Genomic DNA, 17,062 nt, shown 5'->3' on the forward strand with positions numbered 1-17,062 from the left:
CCTTCCCCCCGGCCCGGCGGTGGGGGAGGGCACACGCGCGTTGCCATGGGTGCCGGAGGAGCACCCAGAAAGTTGCGGGAGAGGGGCGGGGAGAAGGGGCCGAGCCGCCCGCCGGGGCTGAGAGCCCGCTGGCAGCTGCTGTGACCGCGGCGGCTGAGTCGCCCACCTGCCGCCTACGGCTGGCGGCGGGGGAGGGACGGAGGAAAGGCATAAACTTCAAACTTGGCCGGGCGGGCAGGGAGCCGCATGGATGTGTCCGTCCCTCGGCGCTGACCCGCAGCCCGCGGCGCGCTGTGGGGCGGCCGCTGCCCGAGGAGCGCGGGGCGCCGCCGCGCCGCTTCCTCTGCCGCCGGCCATGGGGCGCGGGGCTCGGCCCGGCCCCTGAGCGCGGCGCCTCCCCCCCGCTCCGGGCTGCCGCCGCCTCCCGCCCGCCGCCACCTGCCTCTCCCTCCGCTGCGCCGCTGCCGACCTGAGGCCCTGGGCATCGGCTTATCTTCGCACTGCAGCCCGACCGAAATGGAGCCGTCCGCGGGAAGCCGCCGGGAGTGATCCCCGCTTCCCCACCGACCCACTGGCCGCCCCCTCGGCGCCCGCGCTCGCTCCGATGGAGCTGGAGGAGACGCCGCTCGCCCCTCCGAAGACCATGCTGCTTATGCTGAGGAAAGTTCGCAGGAGGCGGGAGATGCTGCTGCAGCAGCTGGGCTTCATCTGCGCCATCCTCTTCTTCGCCTGGTGCATGTCCAGCCTGCTCTCCAGAGCGGGTGAGTGGCGGCGGCGGCGGGACCGGCGGACCCCGGCAGGGCCGGGCGGGCGGCCGGGGCGGCCCGGGGGGGCTGCAGGCGCCCCGGGGCTGCCGGGGCTTGGCGGGATCAGGCGGCGGTGGCTGTTCCCGTTTGGGGTCTCCCAGTGGAAATGCCCCGGCGTGCGGGCGAGGCGGGGGAGCAGCGCGGGTTCCTCGGGAGAAAGCCCCGCGCCGGGAGGATGCGGGAGCGGGGGACGCTGCCCGGGGCAGCGGGGGACGCTTCCCGGGTGAGGAGGAAGCTGCGCCGCTGGCCCCTGCTCGTCCGGGGCTCCCCGGTGCCGCGCCCCTCGGGTCGGGCACTGACCGGGCATCACGGGGCAGCGCTGTGCCTGCGAACGGCCCTGGAGGAGTTTCCCCCCTGCCGCTGCATCAGAGTGGAGTTCTCTCCAGCCGCCTGTGGTCCCCTCTGCAACTTCGGGCTGCCTTTGGTTTTGTCTTCAGGTTGTAAACCTCCATCAGCTATAGCTGCTTCTTTTCTCAATCTCACACGCACCCCCAACACCTGTCCCCCCGTTACAGTATAGATTTGACAAAAAATTCTGCATTTTAGGCTGGGAGCGGTGCTAATCTTAGGTTTTATAGAGAGAGTATTGTAACAGAGTCTTTTGCATCATTTGTGCATGTGCTGTATTGGTAAACTGATGCATTTATAATTAACTGTATCATTCCCATTTGCTCCTCTGCCTGCTGGCACAGTTTGGGCTGTAAGTATGCAGCTTCAGGCCCCCATCCTGCAATATGCTTTGCATCCCTCAAATACCAAGTCTAAGGTTGCTGGGACAGCACTTGGGTCTAGGTAGGGCTGCCAACAGTCCTTGAAGATTTAAGAACAAAATTGACTAAGCCCATCACTAAGCATCTACATTTAATATAAGAAACTCAGATTTCAGCACAGTTAGGATGGGTCATCTGCTGAAATTAAAGCTGAAGTTCAAGTGTGTGCTTTAGGGAAGAAAAATCTGCTGGAACTTGTCATAGTTTGTAATGCTCTTGTGCCCAAATTATTGCCTGGCTTGTTTGAGCTGTATCTAGGATGGCAACAAGCCATCCATATAAGAATTCGGTGTCTTACACCATATTAGCATATTGCTCATCTTTAAAACTTTCAACTTGGAAACAAGTAATGGGGGTATGAATATGTTTGCATAGCTTGAGGGATGTTTTTTGTTGCAGTTGTTGTTTTCCACAACTTTTTTAGGTTTTCATGAAAAATGTCATGACTAATGAAAGTTTTTAATCTCCTGGGTTATCAACTAAATCCCTCATAACCTAATTTTTGATAGCATGCTCCATCAGGTAGGGGTTTTTTCAGCTGGCTAATTTACAGTGCATATTATCCATAAACACTGACCATCTGTTGTCTATGTTTCTTATAATTGTGGCTCAGAATACTTTACTCTGGAAAAACTAACTTCCGAACTAGATTTCTTTTTTTCAGGAGTCACTAAGAAAACACAGGCATTACATGATGACAGTATAAACTCTAAAATTGGTCAAAGAAGAATTTTTGTTATTACAATATGTTCATTTGAAATGGATAAGATTGAGGTGAAAGTGGTTTAATTAAGGGGTTCTATTCTTTCTTTGATTATTATAATTGCATATGGCACATGATCTCCCAAGTGCTCCTATACTCTCTCTAACAGGTTTTGTTGAGAATGCTTCTGGAATATATATTTTGGTAAAAGCTCCATTGACTTCTAAAAAAGTTTTTATTTTTTAAAGTCTTATGAGAATTCACTGTGATTTCCATTTTCTTTGACGAATTATGAATGGTTTGATATTATTAAGCATACCCAAGACTGAAAATTCAGAATAAACTAAAATGTAACTGGAACATATCCATATGCATTTTTATTTTTTCATGAAAGCAGTAATGTAATATGTGCAAGTACAGATGACTAAATGGAAGTGTGATTTTTGCTCATGTCAGCATAGCTGGGCTGGTTTCATCTATAGGAGCTGCAAGTGTTGACTTTCACAGGTACAGGCTTCAGCATTTGCTTGCTGCAGAATATTTTCCTGCTGTGGGTCACAGCCAAGTGTTCTGGTAGCTCTGATAGCCAGAACATGCCAACAGCTCGGATATGGAGCCCAGTTGCACCCTTTGGAGCTGGGAGCACCTAGCACGTGTCTGTTAGCATGTGCTCCAGTCCCACCTCGGATTTTGCCCCGTTTGCATTCTCATGGTCTGTCCATGCTCCTTGTTAGCAGGCACCTGTAGTCCAGCTGGGATGATGCAGGAAAAAATTTGTGCTAGTGGGCATAATGTCTTTTTATTTAATATAGGCCAAGAATCAGCTGTTGCAGACAGAAGCATTATATCAGGAATATGGAGGAATAGAAGGTTGATGGCATCACCTAATGGGACGCATGAAGAGAAGAACTGTACAGAGCCAGGTAAGGTGGGAAGACTTTGTAATGTCCTATAAGCTCTTGAGATGTATTGGGTAGTTTTGTCATGACCAATCTGCAGTGATGTGTAAACGTCAGTGTTAAACTTAAAAAGAAACCCAACAAATCAGGACTGTTCTGTGTCGAAATGAGGTTTATTGTGTTACATAATGACATGATTTTATGTATCAAAGGCAAAAGGTAATGTTCAGATAAAGGCATGTTTAGGGTCACTGTGAGACTAGTGTGCCTACAATGCAATTTCTGTAGCTTTGTTCCTTTGGTGATTATTCATTTCTGTCCAGCTGATGAGTGTATATTGCACAAGTCATGAGAGTGTGCTCCTCTTGAAACTATGGGTAGCTAGATATGCAGTGTTTTAAAGGACACCTGAGCTCAGTGATTTATGTTCATTACTGTTACACAGTTAATTGTGGTTTGCTAGTTTAGTGATAAACTGTGTATTCAGAGTAGTAATTTATGTTGTGTGGAGAGGGTTGGTGAGGTAAGTGATATGGAAACCCTGGAATCCATTTTACTTCAGGATGTCTATCTTGGCCAAGCAAAAAGAATTGATTGAGGGCAGGAATGGATGATGCATTTTAGTATCAGTGTTAGTCCACAATGCTTTCATCTTCCCATCTGTCTTTCCAGTGTGTATTTCCTTTCTCTCTCTCCTTGCCTCTCTGTGGTTTATGGTGTGTGGGAGATGAGACATTTTGCCAATGGCACTAGCCAAGTTAATTTAAAGTTCAGATTTTTTTTTTAATGTGACTCTTTGATAAACTCTGTGGTAGCAATGGAGTGTGCTCCTTCTCGCCAGCAGGAGTTCTGGGATGCTGTCAGCCCCGGGCACTAGGAGAGTTTGGAGCAGTGTTCCTGCCCTCACTCACATGTTTGTTGTGATACTGAGGTGCCAGTTCTATAGACTGAGGATCACTAGTGTGCTTATACACTCCTGAGAGAGGAATGGAAGAGCATAGCTCAAAGTCTGTGGGTCCAAAAGTTTTAACTGTATCCTCTTGATGTCCAAGAGCTTCCCCATTCTTTTGTTAGGAACTTTGTGGGTCGGTTTGCTGTGTTCTGCATCTGCAACATTATGATGCTCTTGATTTGTTTGTCAAAGTTCTTAACAAACAAGAAAGAATATAAAAAGGACCTTTGTATTATCACACACAGTGATTCTTGATGAATAGTCAAAAATACTATTCTTTCCCACTCCTCTTTCATTTTCCTCCATATATGTGGATGCATCAATGTGATCATGTCTGAGCACATACTTGTCAGCACACTTGGAGTCAAGGCAATGGAGGCCACAAAATTATAGAATCTGAAAGATACCTGTGAAAGTTCTGGTGGAGACTTCCATTTAGCATGAATGAGAACTTTTTCACAATTATATGATAAAACTACCAAGGCAAAAACCTGCTTGCATGTGAATTGGAGTTCCAGAAGTGATACTGACTTCTGCACATGTTTCAAACAAATAGTTCAGCTTCCTCCATTCTTCTAAAGCCATAAGATTAGTTCAAGAACAATTGGAATAGATAAATACAGCTGGGTCATTTTGATGTGCTTTCTGAAATTCAGGTCTCTAAGGTGCACTTTTCTCTGTAACTACAAGAGATGGACACAGGGGAGGCCCAAATATGCCTCAGGATGCTGAAGTTTAAGAAAAATATCACAAGACTTGCATTAAATTAATAATTTCTAGTCACAGTAATGGTAGTAGCCTTTCTTTTAAAAAGTGTTTATTCAGTTAGAACACGGATTTACAGATCAAATCTGTCACAGGATTGCAGTTGTAGCATTTTTAATCACTTCCTGTTATTCTGCAGTTATGTACTGCTTATCACTGTGTATCTTCTGCAGCTGAAGGGGGAATTGAGTTGCTGTAGGAGTGACTAGATGTAAGCTGCAAATAAAGGGAACATCTGAAAATAGCTGAAATTGGTGTTTGTGGGTCAGGAGTGGGTCCATAAGAACCCATTATTGTTATTGCTCAGTAACAACTTTTGTAGACTTGGGGTAGTGTTCTTTTTGGGCTTTGTTTTTTGTTGTTTTGTTTTTTAGTGTATGGGATGTTGACTTGCTATTTTTCTATTTATTGTTTTCATTCTTGTCTGGTAGCCAGGGATTGAGATTTGTCATGTAATGAGAAGGGAGCAATGATGGAACACCTATCAGAAAGGAGCCAGTAATATAGCTCATCTCTGTGGGAATGTAGCTTGTGTAATCACATGGCTACAGAGAGAGGAGTCCCAGGAAAGGTCAAGAGACTTGGTGGAGATTGCATAGAAGATGGGTGAGAGTGTGGATTTTCAGTTGGAATATGAATACACGGTTCCCTGTGGGCTCCTTTATGAGATGTACTTACTCTCACCTATGTCATTTCTGTGTCTGCTCTGAGCATGAGGGGCTGTACAAATGCATGTCTGTGTCTATGGTATATAGCAGTTTTCTTTTGTTGTGTGGATGTTTTTATGTGTGTGTTTAGGATACAAGAATTTCATAGTACCTTGAGAAATGCAGGTTCTTGCTGAGAGCCTGTTAATCCCTCGTGTTATTGCTGTGCTCCCATTTCATTAGCTTCCCACACAATTCTTCAGCTTTACCTCCCTTTTTCCAAAGGCTTTCAATGGAGTTAATATATTTACCACTTCACTTTATTTTCTTAAATGTGTAAGTGGAAAAAAAACCCCTCAATTGTTAGAAAAGGCAGCTGTAGAAGTTTATAAGACTATGAGATCCCTGCACTTCACGACACTGGCAAGAAAGGCCTCACCCTTTGTGATATATCTTGGGATAAAAACTCTGTAAGCTTCTACAAGTAATGGTAGAAGCTTGTGAGAGCTGCTATCTTCTAGAAGCTCACATAGTCTACACTGTTTTACATTAGTCTCATTTGCTGAAGTAGATAATTTTGTATTGTGTTCTTCTGCAAACATTGATAGTGTTGCTGGGGAATTGTATCAGAAGAGGAAAAATGCTAAAGTCTCAACAATGCTGCTTTAAAAAAGAACCAGAGGAGTCTGAAAGAGGACAATCAAATACGTGTACATGTGTGTATGTTACTAGAGAAGAAAAGCTGAGGTTTTTGTATCAGAGGAATGATAATCATGAACATCTTAAGAAGTGTTCCACATTTCTTCTGATAGTAGTATTCTGTCGTCATGAAGAGTTATAGATTGTCTCTATCCCATAGCAGCAAAGGAACTGTAGGTCAGCTGCAGGAAGGAGGTGGAGCCTCCTTGGGAGCACCAAGCCAACCTTGGTTCTAGTTGGGACCGAGACCAAATCCTTACCACAGTTAACATGTTCTGTAGCATTTTTCTATTAAAGATCATTCCTGGCTTTAAACTTCCCCATTGTTGAAAGCTTCTCTGCTTTGATAAAAGCACATTGATTGGTCTTTATATTGTCCTGGAGGCTAGAGGGCTTAAAGATTGTATGTAGAAGGCTCTGGACTTTGGAAATTTCGTGAGAGCCTGGGATTTTTGAAATATGAATCGTAAATTTATTTGGTATTGAGTAACTCTCTGGATGGCTTCCTCCTGGAAGGAAACCAAGCTACCTTTTCCTCATGGCTCTGGGTAGATTTCTGTGGGAGGAGAAGTTGACCTGACCCTCACTTGAAGCAGAGAGATCAGAAAAGAGGAGTAGTTATCTCTAGCGTCTTAACAGACCTCATTAGTTTGCATCCGATTTTTTTGCCGTATCCAAGCTCTCGCTTCCATCTGCCATCAGTTTGCTAGCTTGCAGTGCCATCTGCCCAGAAAGTCTGATTTGTAGCTTCTCTGCTCCAATGGCTTACCTCTTGTTTCAAAATGTTCCCATGACTCCATGTCCTCCAGAACTCCAAGTGATGCTTCCAGGGCACATACAAGGTGGGGTGACTGGGTGTCAGGATGTTTCTTACCACGTGCCTCCACTGGGGCATGTCAGGCTGCTAAAAAACTGATCCATACTCTTTGCTCTTGTGAATATTTTCAAGTAATCCCTGTATATGGGTAGAATTTTTTTTCCCTGTGAATTAGAAATGGGAATATTTCCATTGTCTTCTGACACTAGTTAAGGAGTGGCCTTGAAACAGAAAGGCAGTGGGATTTTCTTGGTTTTCTGTGGTTTGTCAACCATGTTCGTGAGCTACAGTGATTTTAAGTAGGTGGCTGTTTGGTTCAAATGTGTTCCTTCCATTGCTGCTAGGGGGTAAAGATTAATTGTGGACTGGGGGAAAGACAGGGTTAGCATTTCTTCCTGAGCCATGCTCCATTTTTAGTTTAGCATTAAAATGCACATTGTAGCAATGCTTTGTATACCTGCAGTGAGAGAGAAAGAATCAGTCCTCTACAGTAAAGTGTGTTTCCCAGCAGCATGTGTGTGAGTTCTGAGTCAGGATCAAAGTCATTAAGTCTGTGTATATTTTACACAGTTTGTTATAACCTTGGGGACCCATGTAAGATGTCATGCATTGTAGAGAAACTATAGAAGTCTTAGACAGTTATGTTAGCGTACCATAGAAAGAACAAGGGCCTGGTTTTTTTCCTACAAAAATCAATGATGACTGGAGAAGACAGGACTGATTCTTCCAAGCAATTTTCCAAAGGGGCAGAAAACATTATTTCTTGTACACTTGTGGTAAAGACACTATAGGAACTATTGATTTCCATAAGTTGTATTTAACAAACACAGTGCTTAAAAGTGCATAATTCTTAACATGCTGGATTGATGTATTCTTTTTTTCCTTAATCTATAAGATCATAAACTTAGAGTAATAAAGGCTGGTGGAATATATAATTTTGTGCTGATGCAAAGTTTCTTTAAATGATGTGATAATATGTATTTCTTTTAAACAATGAGCTCATGGTCTTCCCTAGATCAAACTTCCATTTTGTAGCAGGGATGAATGCCTCAGACCACCACTTTTAAGGATGTGGTATTAATAATCTCATTGTAAACCTTAGTTTCATGAGCAGCCTGAATTGGTAAGCTCAGCATGACCTGCATGTGCTCTTACCATGCATTCATACAATACCTAGCACAGAAAGACCATGGTCTCATTGAGATTGAGACATGGTCTCATGTCTCTCATTGAGAGACAATTATTGTGTTCTGTTATTTGCAAATATTTCCCACGTGCATATTAGTCAGTCTTCCTCTCTGCCTTGATGCGTAGAATATGTGCAACTATTGTAGTATGTCAGATTTATTGATAATGCATGCATATGGATTTAAAATATTTTATTACTCCAGTGTGTTATGCCCTCAAAGACCAGGAAATTATCAGCCATAAACATTCTATTTTCATGCTGGTCTAAAAGGAAATGAAAATGAAGAAAGCTTTAAGAAACAATTTCTTAGTTGCTTCGTACATACAGTATTCACATAACATATAGGTGCAGTGTCCTGTGAATGAGTATTTATTTGTGTTAGTGAGACTTACTAATTAGCTGGCATGTAGCTTATTTCTGTAGCTACTTGTCATATGCTGGTGGGGTTTTATTTGTTTTGGGTCTGCTTTGGGTTATTCCCCCTCACCCAGTGATTCCAGACTCCCTCTTGTCCCTGTAGATGCTGAGTGGTAAACTTTATTGATTGTGATCTCATTTGTATGGCTTCTGATTCTGGGGAAAATAGATGGTGTGACAATTTAAAACCACTTTTAGAGGGATAGTTGATGGCAAATGACAAACATGTTATCACAAGTTTTTCTTCTGTGACTGCCAAGTCTCCTAAATCAGAATTCACACCGAGGTTGAGATTGAACTTCTGACATCTTTGCATGGCCTTTGGGTGTGAGTATTAAATGGTTATGCAGGTAGGTGTAGTTGAAGTTAGTTGGGAAAAGTGGTGGGGTTTTTCTTTGTGGGTTTTTTTGGTTTGTTTGTTTATTGTTTTGTTTTTTTCTGGTTGTTTTGGGGGTTTTTTTGTGAACCGGTGTACAAAACATGCTTTGACTAAACATAAATTTTGAAAAATATACATCCTTCTCTCTGAGCTGTTCATTTTCTAGCAGTGTATTAAAACTGGCATCCAAAATACTAGAAAGAAATGAGACAAACATTTCTCTGTGCCTTGACTCAACCTGCCAGCAGCATCCCCGGGAGAGCTGAGAACCGAAAACTAACTCCAGGGTAATTTATCCATTTTGCCAGGTTTAGGTGTCAAGTTTGCTAGAAGCAGTTGAACACATTGTAAATTAAGGTCTGACTAAAATGCCATGTTGAGATGTAGTAAAGAAAGGCAAATAAAACATATTAAATAGTATTTTCTTATGTTACTGTATATTCTTAAAGCTAGTAAAAATACTACTTAATATAATCTTTATTTCTTATGACTCAGATTAATTTACAGTTGGCTTGGGTCCAGTTGAAGCACACTGTGGATAAGGACTTTTACAAGCTAAGTCTTTGCTTTGGAACCAAGAAGCAGCCCTGAAACAAAAATCCAAATTTTTAAAATATAGTCACTTCAGAACTAAATGTAATGTCTGTGGACACAGGTTCATACTTGAGACATCCAGGCTGAATGCTCTCATGTGCTAGGCTAAAATCTCAAGTTCCGTGTATTAGCCCAGCTCTAATATTTAGATATCTGATTTGCCTATATTTCAAACCATATTACCTAAGCATTCCTCAGATATTAATGTAGTAATAGTGCAACATTTCTTTTTCTGTAACTGCAGGCAACTCAGGCAGAGAGCAGCTGTGTAAATTATTGGCCTGAGGTCAAAGAGGAAATACATGACAGAATCAAATCCAGATACCTCAGTTTTGATTTAGGCTCCTGGAAAAATGATGTTTGGACCTTCTGAAGTTCCATCCAACCTGAGTTGTTCTGTGGTGTGGAAATCAAATTAATTACATTTCACTGAGAACATATTTGAAATCGTGAATTAGGGATTTCAAAATCAAAGTTAATAAGACTTGGACATGAAGCTCTCCATGGTATTGCTGACTGATTCACCTTTAGTGGGGGATAATGTATGTGTATTTGGATATGTTCTCTGGTGTGACTGGGGAGTTAGACCATTTTGTAGATATGTGTAGAGGGATAGAATATAAGAAAATAAAGATAGTGTAGAAAGTAATCTTACCCCTAAGGAGTTGCAGCTGGGCCAATTACCAAAGATTAGGAATAGGCCTGACTTTAACAGGCTACAGCTGTAAACAATGAGAAGAAGAGTGCTATAAAAGAGTGGGGTGGCTGGGTGAGAAAGGAACTGGAGTCAGTTGGTCATTTGGTGAGGAAGAAAGAGGCAGTGCTCTGGGAGCTGCCCACAGGAAACACCAAGCAGGTATGAAACTCTTGTGATAAGGAGATAGTATGGAACCCCTGCAATAAGGTGACAACAGATATGTGCTCCACTTCCTACTTGGCAAATGGTGCTGTTGGTATCAAAGCTGTGTTTAAATGTACCTGTCCTTGTCCATGGCAGTTTTGATTTCTGTGTCACCTTGTACTGCAGCTGAGACTGAAAGCGCTGCTGTCCTGCCTTGTATGGTGTGCAGCTGCTCCCAGAGCTGGCTTTGCTGTTGTAGGAAGTGGGTTGAAAAGGCCTTGTAAATCAGCCTGTGAGCATTAATCCACACTGCTGGGGCTGGCCTAGCACAGTCTTTGAGATTCTGGGTTGCTTGACAGATGCTAAAACGCTGGATTCATTTCTGCATCTCTGTGCACTTGGTGCTTCATCAGTCTCACTTGGACCGCCAGTGTCCAAGGAGGATTCAGGTAAAGCTCTACAAGTGCAGAATTGAGCTGCAGGAAAGTAGAGTGTGCAAAGCACCTGGAGACAGGAGATTGTCACCAGAAGCTGCAAGAGGGATAGAGCAATTTGGGGGTTGTAACTGTGTGGTAGAAAGGCTAAGATTATCCTGTCAGGCATCCTGGAGTTGGAGGATAGATGAAAGAGACATGTGAGTGAAGGGAGACTGAATTTGGATGGTGAACCATGGGAGAATCTTGGGAATTGCAAGGCAAAGAGATAGGCCCTTGGAAATAGTAAGCAGAGAAAGTGATAAAACAGAATAAAAAATCAAAATGTAGAGAGAGGTTTGGTTTTGGTTGGGCAAGAAATTATAGTAAATTAGTTTTGAACTTTGTTCTGCTAATATTTCTGATAAGAACCTTTATAATTGGTTTTTTGTGAAGTTACAAAACATCATTAAACATATTTAGTTTTGTATTCATTATGCCAATGACATTTTACAGAATAGATGTGATTACCCACCTAGCAGGCTGAAAATACTATATGAACCTGCAGACATCAGTCCTGTTCTACAGGGAGTCAAGACTTTCAGGCAGTAAAGAGTGGTGGTTTTCTTTATTCTTGAAGTTGGCAGACATTGAAGATATCCTAGTAGAAATTGTACTAGCCTTAGAAACTGAGTCAGATGAACTCCTGCTGGAACTCTACTGGCAAGTTGAAGTACAGCAGAGCAAGCACTTAGATGGAATGCAGGTTAACCATGTGTATGTTGTCAGCCAATTGTTTCTTTCTGTTTCAACATGGGATTAATAGTTTAATGTTAATAACAGGTGCTACATTAACAGTGCTGAGGGTAACATTATCTACCCATATTGAGGAACAGTGGTAATTGTGCCTTCCTGCAAGCAAGAAGAGGATAATTTAGACTTAGCCCGTTCAGTTTCCATATATGCTTGTTGGAAAATTCTCAGAGATTGCCTAAACCTGATGAATTACATTTCCCCTGCATATGATGCATTCAATTGTTTAGTGGGTTGAGTGCAATATGATTGAATCTATTGCTATTCAAAGGTATTTATACCTTTTAATAGCAAGATGGAAGATATTCACAGATGGTGGGAAACATTTAAGCTTCTGGAATGGAGTTTTTGAATGAAATTTATATTTAGAAGTTTAGATTGACGGAAATGTGGAGAATAGATTTATTACCCACTCCCCCCATTTACTGTGAATCAGCTTGTGCTTTGAGTTTTGTGAGCTCCTAGACCAAACCTGACTCTCTGAGAGAGGCAGTTGCTTGGAGCCTCAGGGAGCATATCTGTGCTCCCTTAACTCTACCATCAATACAACCACAACAGCTTACAGCAGCTGAGGCTCTGCCCTACAGATTTAGTGCTGGATGGTGGGATGATAGTTCTGGTTTAGTTCTTTCATAAGAACTTTGTCCCTTTACTTCTCATGCCTTTGTAAAGGTTGCATTCTTTACTTGATTATGTAATGTGTTTTTAAATCCTTCCATAGGATCTTTGGCTGCTGTTGCCTAAAATTGTAAGGCTTTTTCTTACCTTCTGTAGCCTATTGCCAGCCTTGCTCCTCTCTGTTGCTGCTATCCTTTGTCTGCTTCCTTTACCTGCACTGACACTCTGAGATCTTTCCAGTGTCTATTTACCTTTTTTTTGTTATTTTTATGCAGACACTTCCAGAGCAGAAGGTGAAAGAAAGTTATCTGGAATATTATCAATCTCTCCTTTCTTGAGTCTCACTTGAGGAGCCATGAGTACTGTGGTGCTCTGAGAAATTTGCCAGCCAGGATTGGCTAGACAGAGAAGAAGTCAAAGCTAGCATATTAATTAGTCCTGTTTCACTGATGTTTTGCTAGTTGAGGGTGGGAGGTCCCTGTAGAGCTGTAGTGTTGTCTCTCCTTGTTATGAGATGCAGTGGTAGTCCCCAGGAGTGCCTAATGAAAATGAACCAGGAAAAAAAGACTGCAAAAAGGCAAAGTGACTTAGCCAAAGTCTGCAGAGAAGGTCAGTAGCTAAGCTCCATTTCTCCCCCACATAATCATAAATTGTAGCCATATTAAGTTCATTGAGCTTGGAGCTCCATGCCACCATCAGCACTCCTTCCTGGTCGGCTCATGATTTGACTCTTTTATTGTGCTTATTAAAATGAAAGATGCAACTTTCACAGAAAGTAATGCATTAAAACTTCACAGCTAGTTAAAACTGGTAGCTCAATGCTGCACTACAGAGCACTTCATGTCTTCCACATAGAGGGAGAAGAAGTCTTGGAATGTATAGGTCTTCTTAGTTGCTCCATAGAAGAGGGTGAGTGTGTTCCTGGCTGACCCATCTTTGGCCCAACTGGTCTCCACAGAGAATGGAGATAAAAAGTTGTGGCTAGGGAGGTTACAGGTCTCTGCTGTGGAGATGTTTCTACCACTGGGGAATGCTTTTTGGGACACTGTGTGGAGGGACTGTGTAAAATGCCAACATTCTGTTGCCCTACCAGGAGTAAAATGAGGACCTCTTGCTGTTTGCAGGCTGAAAAAGGAAAGAAAATGGTCAGCAGTATTTTCTCGTGTGTGAACAAACCTGTGCTTGTGCCTGACTCAAAGCTCTTTGAAAATTATTTTTTTGTATTTCATGGAGGGTGAAGGGAGGATTTTTAGGCCAATTGACTTTTGAGTGCAGAATATGTACTTCAGATTTGAAGATAGTCTGTTAATCAATTGTGTTTTTCAATACTGTATGTGTTTACTATAGTTATTTGGTTGTACAGGATTGTTGAGTAATAGCACGTGATGAGGGAGTTCTTACTTGGAAAGACTATCTGGGATCATCTCCAGAACTGCTTTAATCTGTGGATATTTAGGGCAACTAAGTTTAGTAAGTGCTACTTAGGTAATTAAAGGTTGGAGCTGGGCTGCTTTCTCTGCAAGATAGCAGACTGGTAATGGGAAATCAGTCAACTTGGTTCACTGTTCTCTTCTGAACAGCACCAAGCCTGGTCACCCAACTCAGTTTATTTTTCTATTGTCTTAGGGGGGGTTGAAAGTCAAAATAATACTATATTTCATGTGGTCTAGGAGGTAGCAAAACCTCAAATTGCTTAGGTTGAAAGGAGTACTTACAGCTGGGAGCAGTCACAATACCCATTTTGCACTCTGGACTCTAATTTGCTTTAAAGAAAAAAAATGCAGACTGGCTAAAGAATGATTAAGTCTCTGCTAAATAACTACTTGTGAAGTTCTTTTTACTCAGTGTTTCACCAGTTGCTCCTTAGATACATGTGCAAATTGGTTTTATACCTATAAGAAAGATGTTATTTTGAAAAAGGATTATTGACCATATCATACAAGCTTTTCTGTGTCTTAAAAAGTACTATAGAAGATTCTATATAAGCTCAGTGGCTTTTGAAATTGTTCAGATTTGGTGGAGTACATGAAATTATTTGCAGATCCTTTTGGTTTTGTTGGAGACTTTCAAAATTCAATGTTTTCTCCTTCATTCTACCTGTTGCTGGATTGAATACTGCACAAATGCTACAAGCATTACTATTATTCTTGCATGAAATTACAGGTGGGATGGGAATATACTTCTTACAAATAAAATTGTCATCTTCACAACTAAGATTCTTCCATTCAGCAACCAATTCCAAATATTTTGGTCCTGCTCCATTGCTGATTCCAGGCTGCACTGTGAATTGAGCACTGCAGTACAGCTCTGAGGAACCTCTGAGGATGCTTCCTGCCAAGGGCTCAGCTCTGTGGGTTAATTCCATCCTCCAAAGCATTTTCAGCTGTGAGAGGCTGTACATCTGATAACTTTGGAAGAGATGAGAACCTCCTGTATCCAAAGTGTGCAGGGAAATGGCTGTGTTGGACAATACTGGCTCTGTGCCTGTCTGTGCCAGACTTGTGGCATCTCACTGGGCTCAGACTGTAATAGGGTGAATGTCCTGATTCTGGAGTGCCTACAGACATCACCCCAGACTGAGATCTTGAGCATTGTTCTAAGAAACCAGATTATCATCTGTTTTGTATAGAAGACTAAGTTCAGTCACTAAGTACTAAGTGGAGGGAGGTTTTTTGTTTGTCTTATTTAGAGTATTTTTACAACAAAATCATGCATCTCATTTTGTAAGTAATAGATATTTTTTAAATCTCTACAGCTACTATAATAAAATTATATTGCCATTAAAACAAGAATCAGTAGTTCTGTGCATTGACATGAAATGTACAGAGCTGCACAATAACCTTACACACCAGTGTTTACTGCCAGAGATTGAGATCCAATGTGTCAGTGTGACATGGGGACCAGAAAATCCTCAATTCTAGCTGTGCCTGCAGCAGTGAATTTCTGTGGAACTTTACCTTCTATTCCTTCACTCCAGAAAAAAATCCTTTTTTTTTATTCCCCAGGGAGCAAAAATATAATTCAATACTAGCAGGGAACCTTGACCTCTATTCCTTCTACAAATATTACCTATTTAGATTGGGCTCTGAACATGGAAAGCATCTTCAAAGTAGTAAGCCTTGTTCTCCATAGAGAGTGAAGATGATCTTGGATTTCCCAGTGGTAGGTTTGCAACTACTTAGGTGGCACAATATAAATTCTCATTTAGAATAAGGGTAAATGTGATTTAGCTTGTCAATGGGGCACCTGTTTCTTGCCCTCAGATTATTCAGTTCATTGCTCTGATTATTTCTTTTTTTTTCTCTGCAAAAATACCTTTCTTTCTTTTCTGTCTGTAAAATTGGTGTTTTATATGGGAAAAGCAAATAGATTGCTTGTTTTAAAGTAATCACATTAGGAGTAAAAATTCAAAGGTACAGTCATTATGTTTCCAAAGACTCCATTTATATTCTGTAGCATACCCTTTGGTGTCTTGCTATTTTAGTTGCACAGTGACTTTATATACTTAATCTTGAAGAGGCATTTGGATCGTATTATTTAACAGCCATGGGTAAAAGCCTCTTGCAATTATGAGATTAACAAGAGTTACACTATGTTTTGATTCTTTCTGAAGACTGATACGTGAATACATGTGTGCTTTGACTAAATTCATATTTAACTCCATTTTCTATATTCTTTGGTTTCCCCCCCACCCTGTTTTTCCTTTGGAGAAAAATTCTGTTATCTGAAAGATTTTTAAAGAATGTAAAAGGCTTAAATGCCATAGGTGTTCCTTCAGATGCTGCTGTGAGTGCCAGACACTTTACAGCTGCAAAGTAACAAAATCCAAGAACAGAAATTTGGAATTTGGCTTTATTGGCTGTTGAGCTGTATTGTGTATGCTTTACGAGAGGATAATTTGATTTTCTTTAAAATAAACTTGGAAAGTAGTATACTTTTTCTCCCTTTTGGAAAAGCCTGCAATCTCCAATAAATAAAGTTACAAACACATAATTAAAGTTGTGAGAAAAATCCTAGTGTTGTAAGGTGTTAATTGCTGGTAAGTTTATGCTAACTGTAAAATAACTCTTTTAGAACATCATGCATCACTGGATTTATTAGTTCTTAACTATAATATTTAACTTGATAATGTTGAATAATTTTATGGGGAAAAACACCTGCTAATTCAGAGGCTTGAAAATAGCACCAGGTTGGCTTTCATAAATCAGCACAAGCTCCTATTTCTTGATGTTGTGTAACAGCTGTTGATGTGATGGTGCAATTTAAACTTCAGAAAAAGCTGATTAGTGTAAACCTCCCACATAGCGTTGAGGACAGGCTGAAGGCAGAGCTGAAGTGAAATGACCCATGCAAACATGGTCACACTTCAGTATTCTGGGAATAGTCCAAGCTTGCAAAGTTAATCTGAATGTATGTCTGGGTTTAGATGTTTGTATTTATTTACTTTAGGTGTTTGGTCATCTTTTTGTTCAGTTTGTTTTCTTGTTCTACTTTTTGAAAGCAAAAGTGTGGAGTGGAGTGTTGGGATTGAGGTACTGACACACACACAGCAGTAGCTGGAAGGATTTCTGGTTCAGGACAAAGCTGTCTGGAACTGGAAGTTTGTTACAACACTCCACACTACAGTGCATTCATTTTGGTTTTAAGGGCAGGTTTTTAAGTAAGGTGGATCTAATTCATGATTTCACTTGGCTCAATTGAGCCAATATTCAGATTTAGAACAGCATTTATGCAGAACTT

The 17,062-nt window shown here is 41.6% G+C and overlaps 1 protein-coding gene across 2 annotated transcripts in view; it reads left to right on the plus strand.

Moving 5' to 3' along the window:
* The first annotated feature begins 598 nt into the window (after positions 1 to 598).
* SLC24A4 (solute carrier family 24 member 4) overlaps positions 599 to 17,062 on the plus strand; it is an 84,328-nt gene continuing 67,864 nt past the window's right edge. For both annotated transcript variants that reach the window (XM_066552063.1, XM_066552062.1), the window contains exons 1-2: positions 599 to 761; positions 3,092 to 3,202. In XM_066552063.1, coding sequence (XP_066408160.1) covers positions 605 to 761; positions 3,092 to 3,202 — 268 coding nt within the window. In that variant the 5' untranslated portion in view covers positions 599 to 604. The remainder of the gene's footprint in view (positions 762 to 3,091; positions 3,203 to 17,062) is intronic.

This window comes from Molothrus aeneus, chromosome 6 (assembly GCF_037042795.1).
Source record: "Molothrus aeneus isolate 106 chromosome 6, BPBGC_Maene_1.0, whole genome shotgun sequence".
Classification (NCBI taxonomy): Eukaryota; Metazoa; Chordata; class Aves; order Passeriformes; family Icteridae; genus Molothrus; species Molothrus aeneus.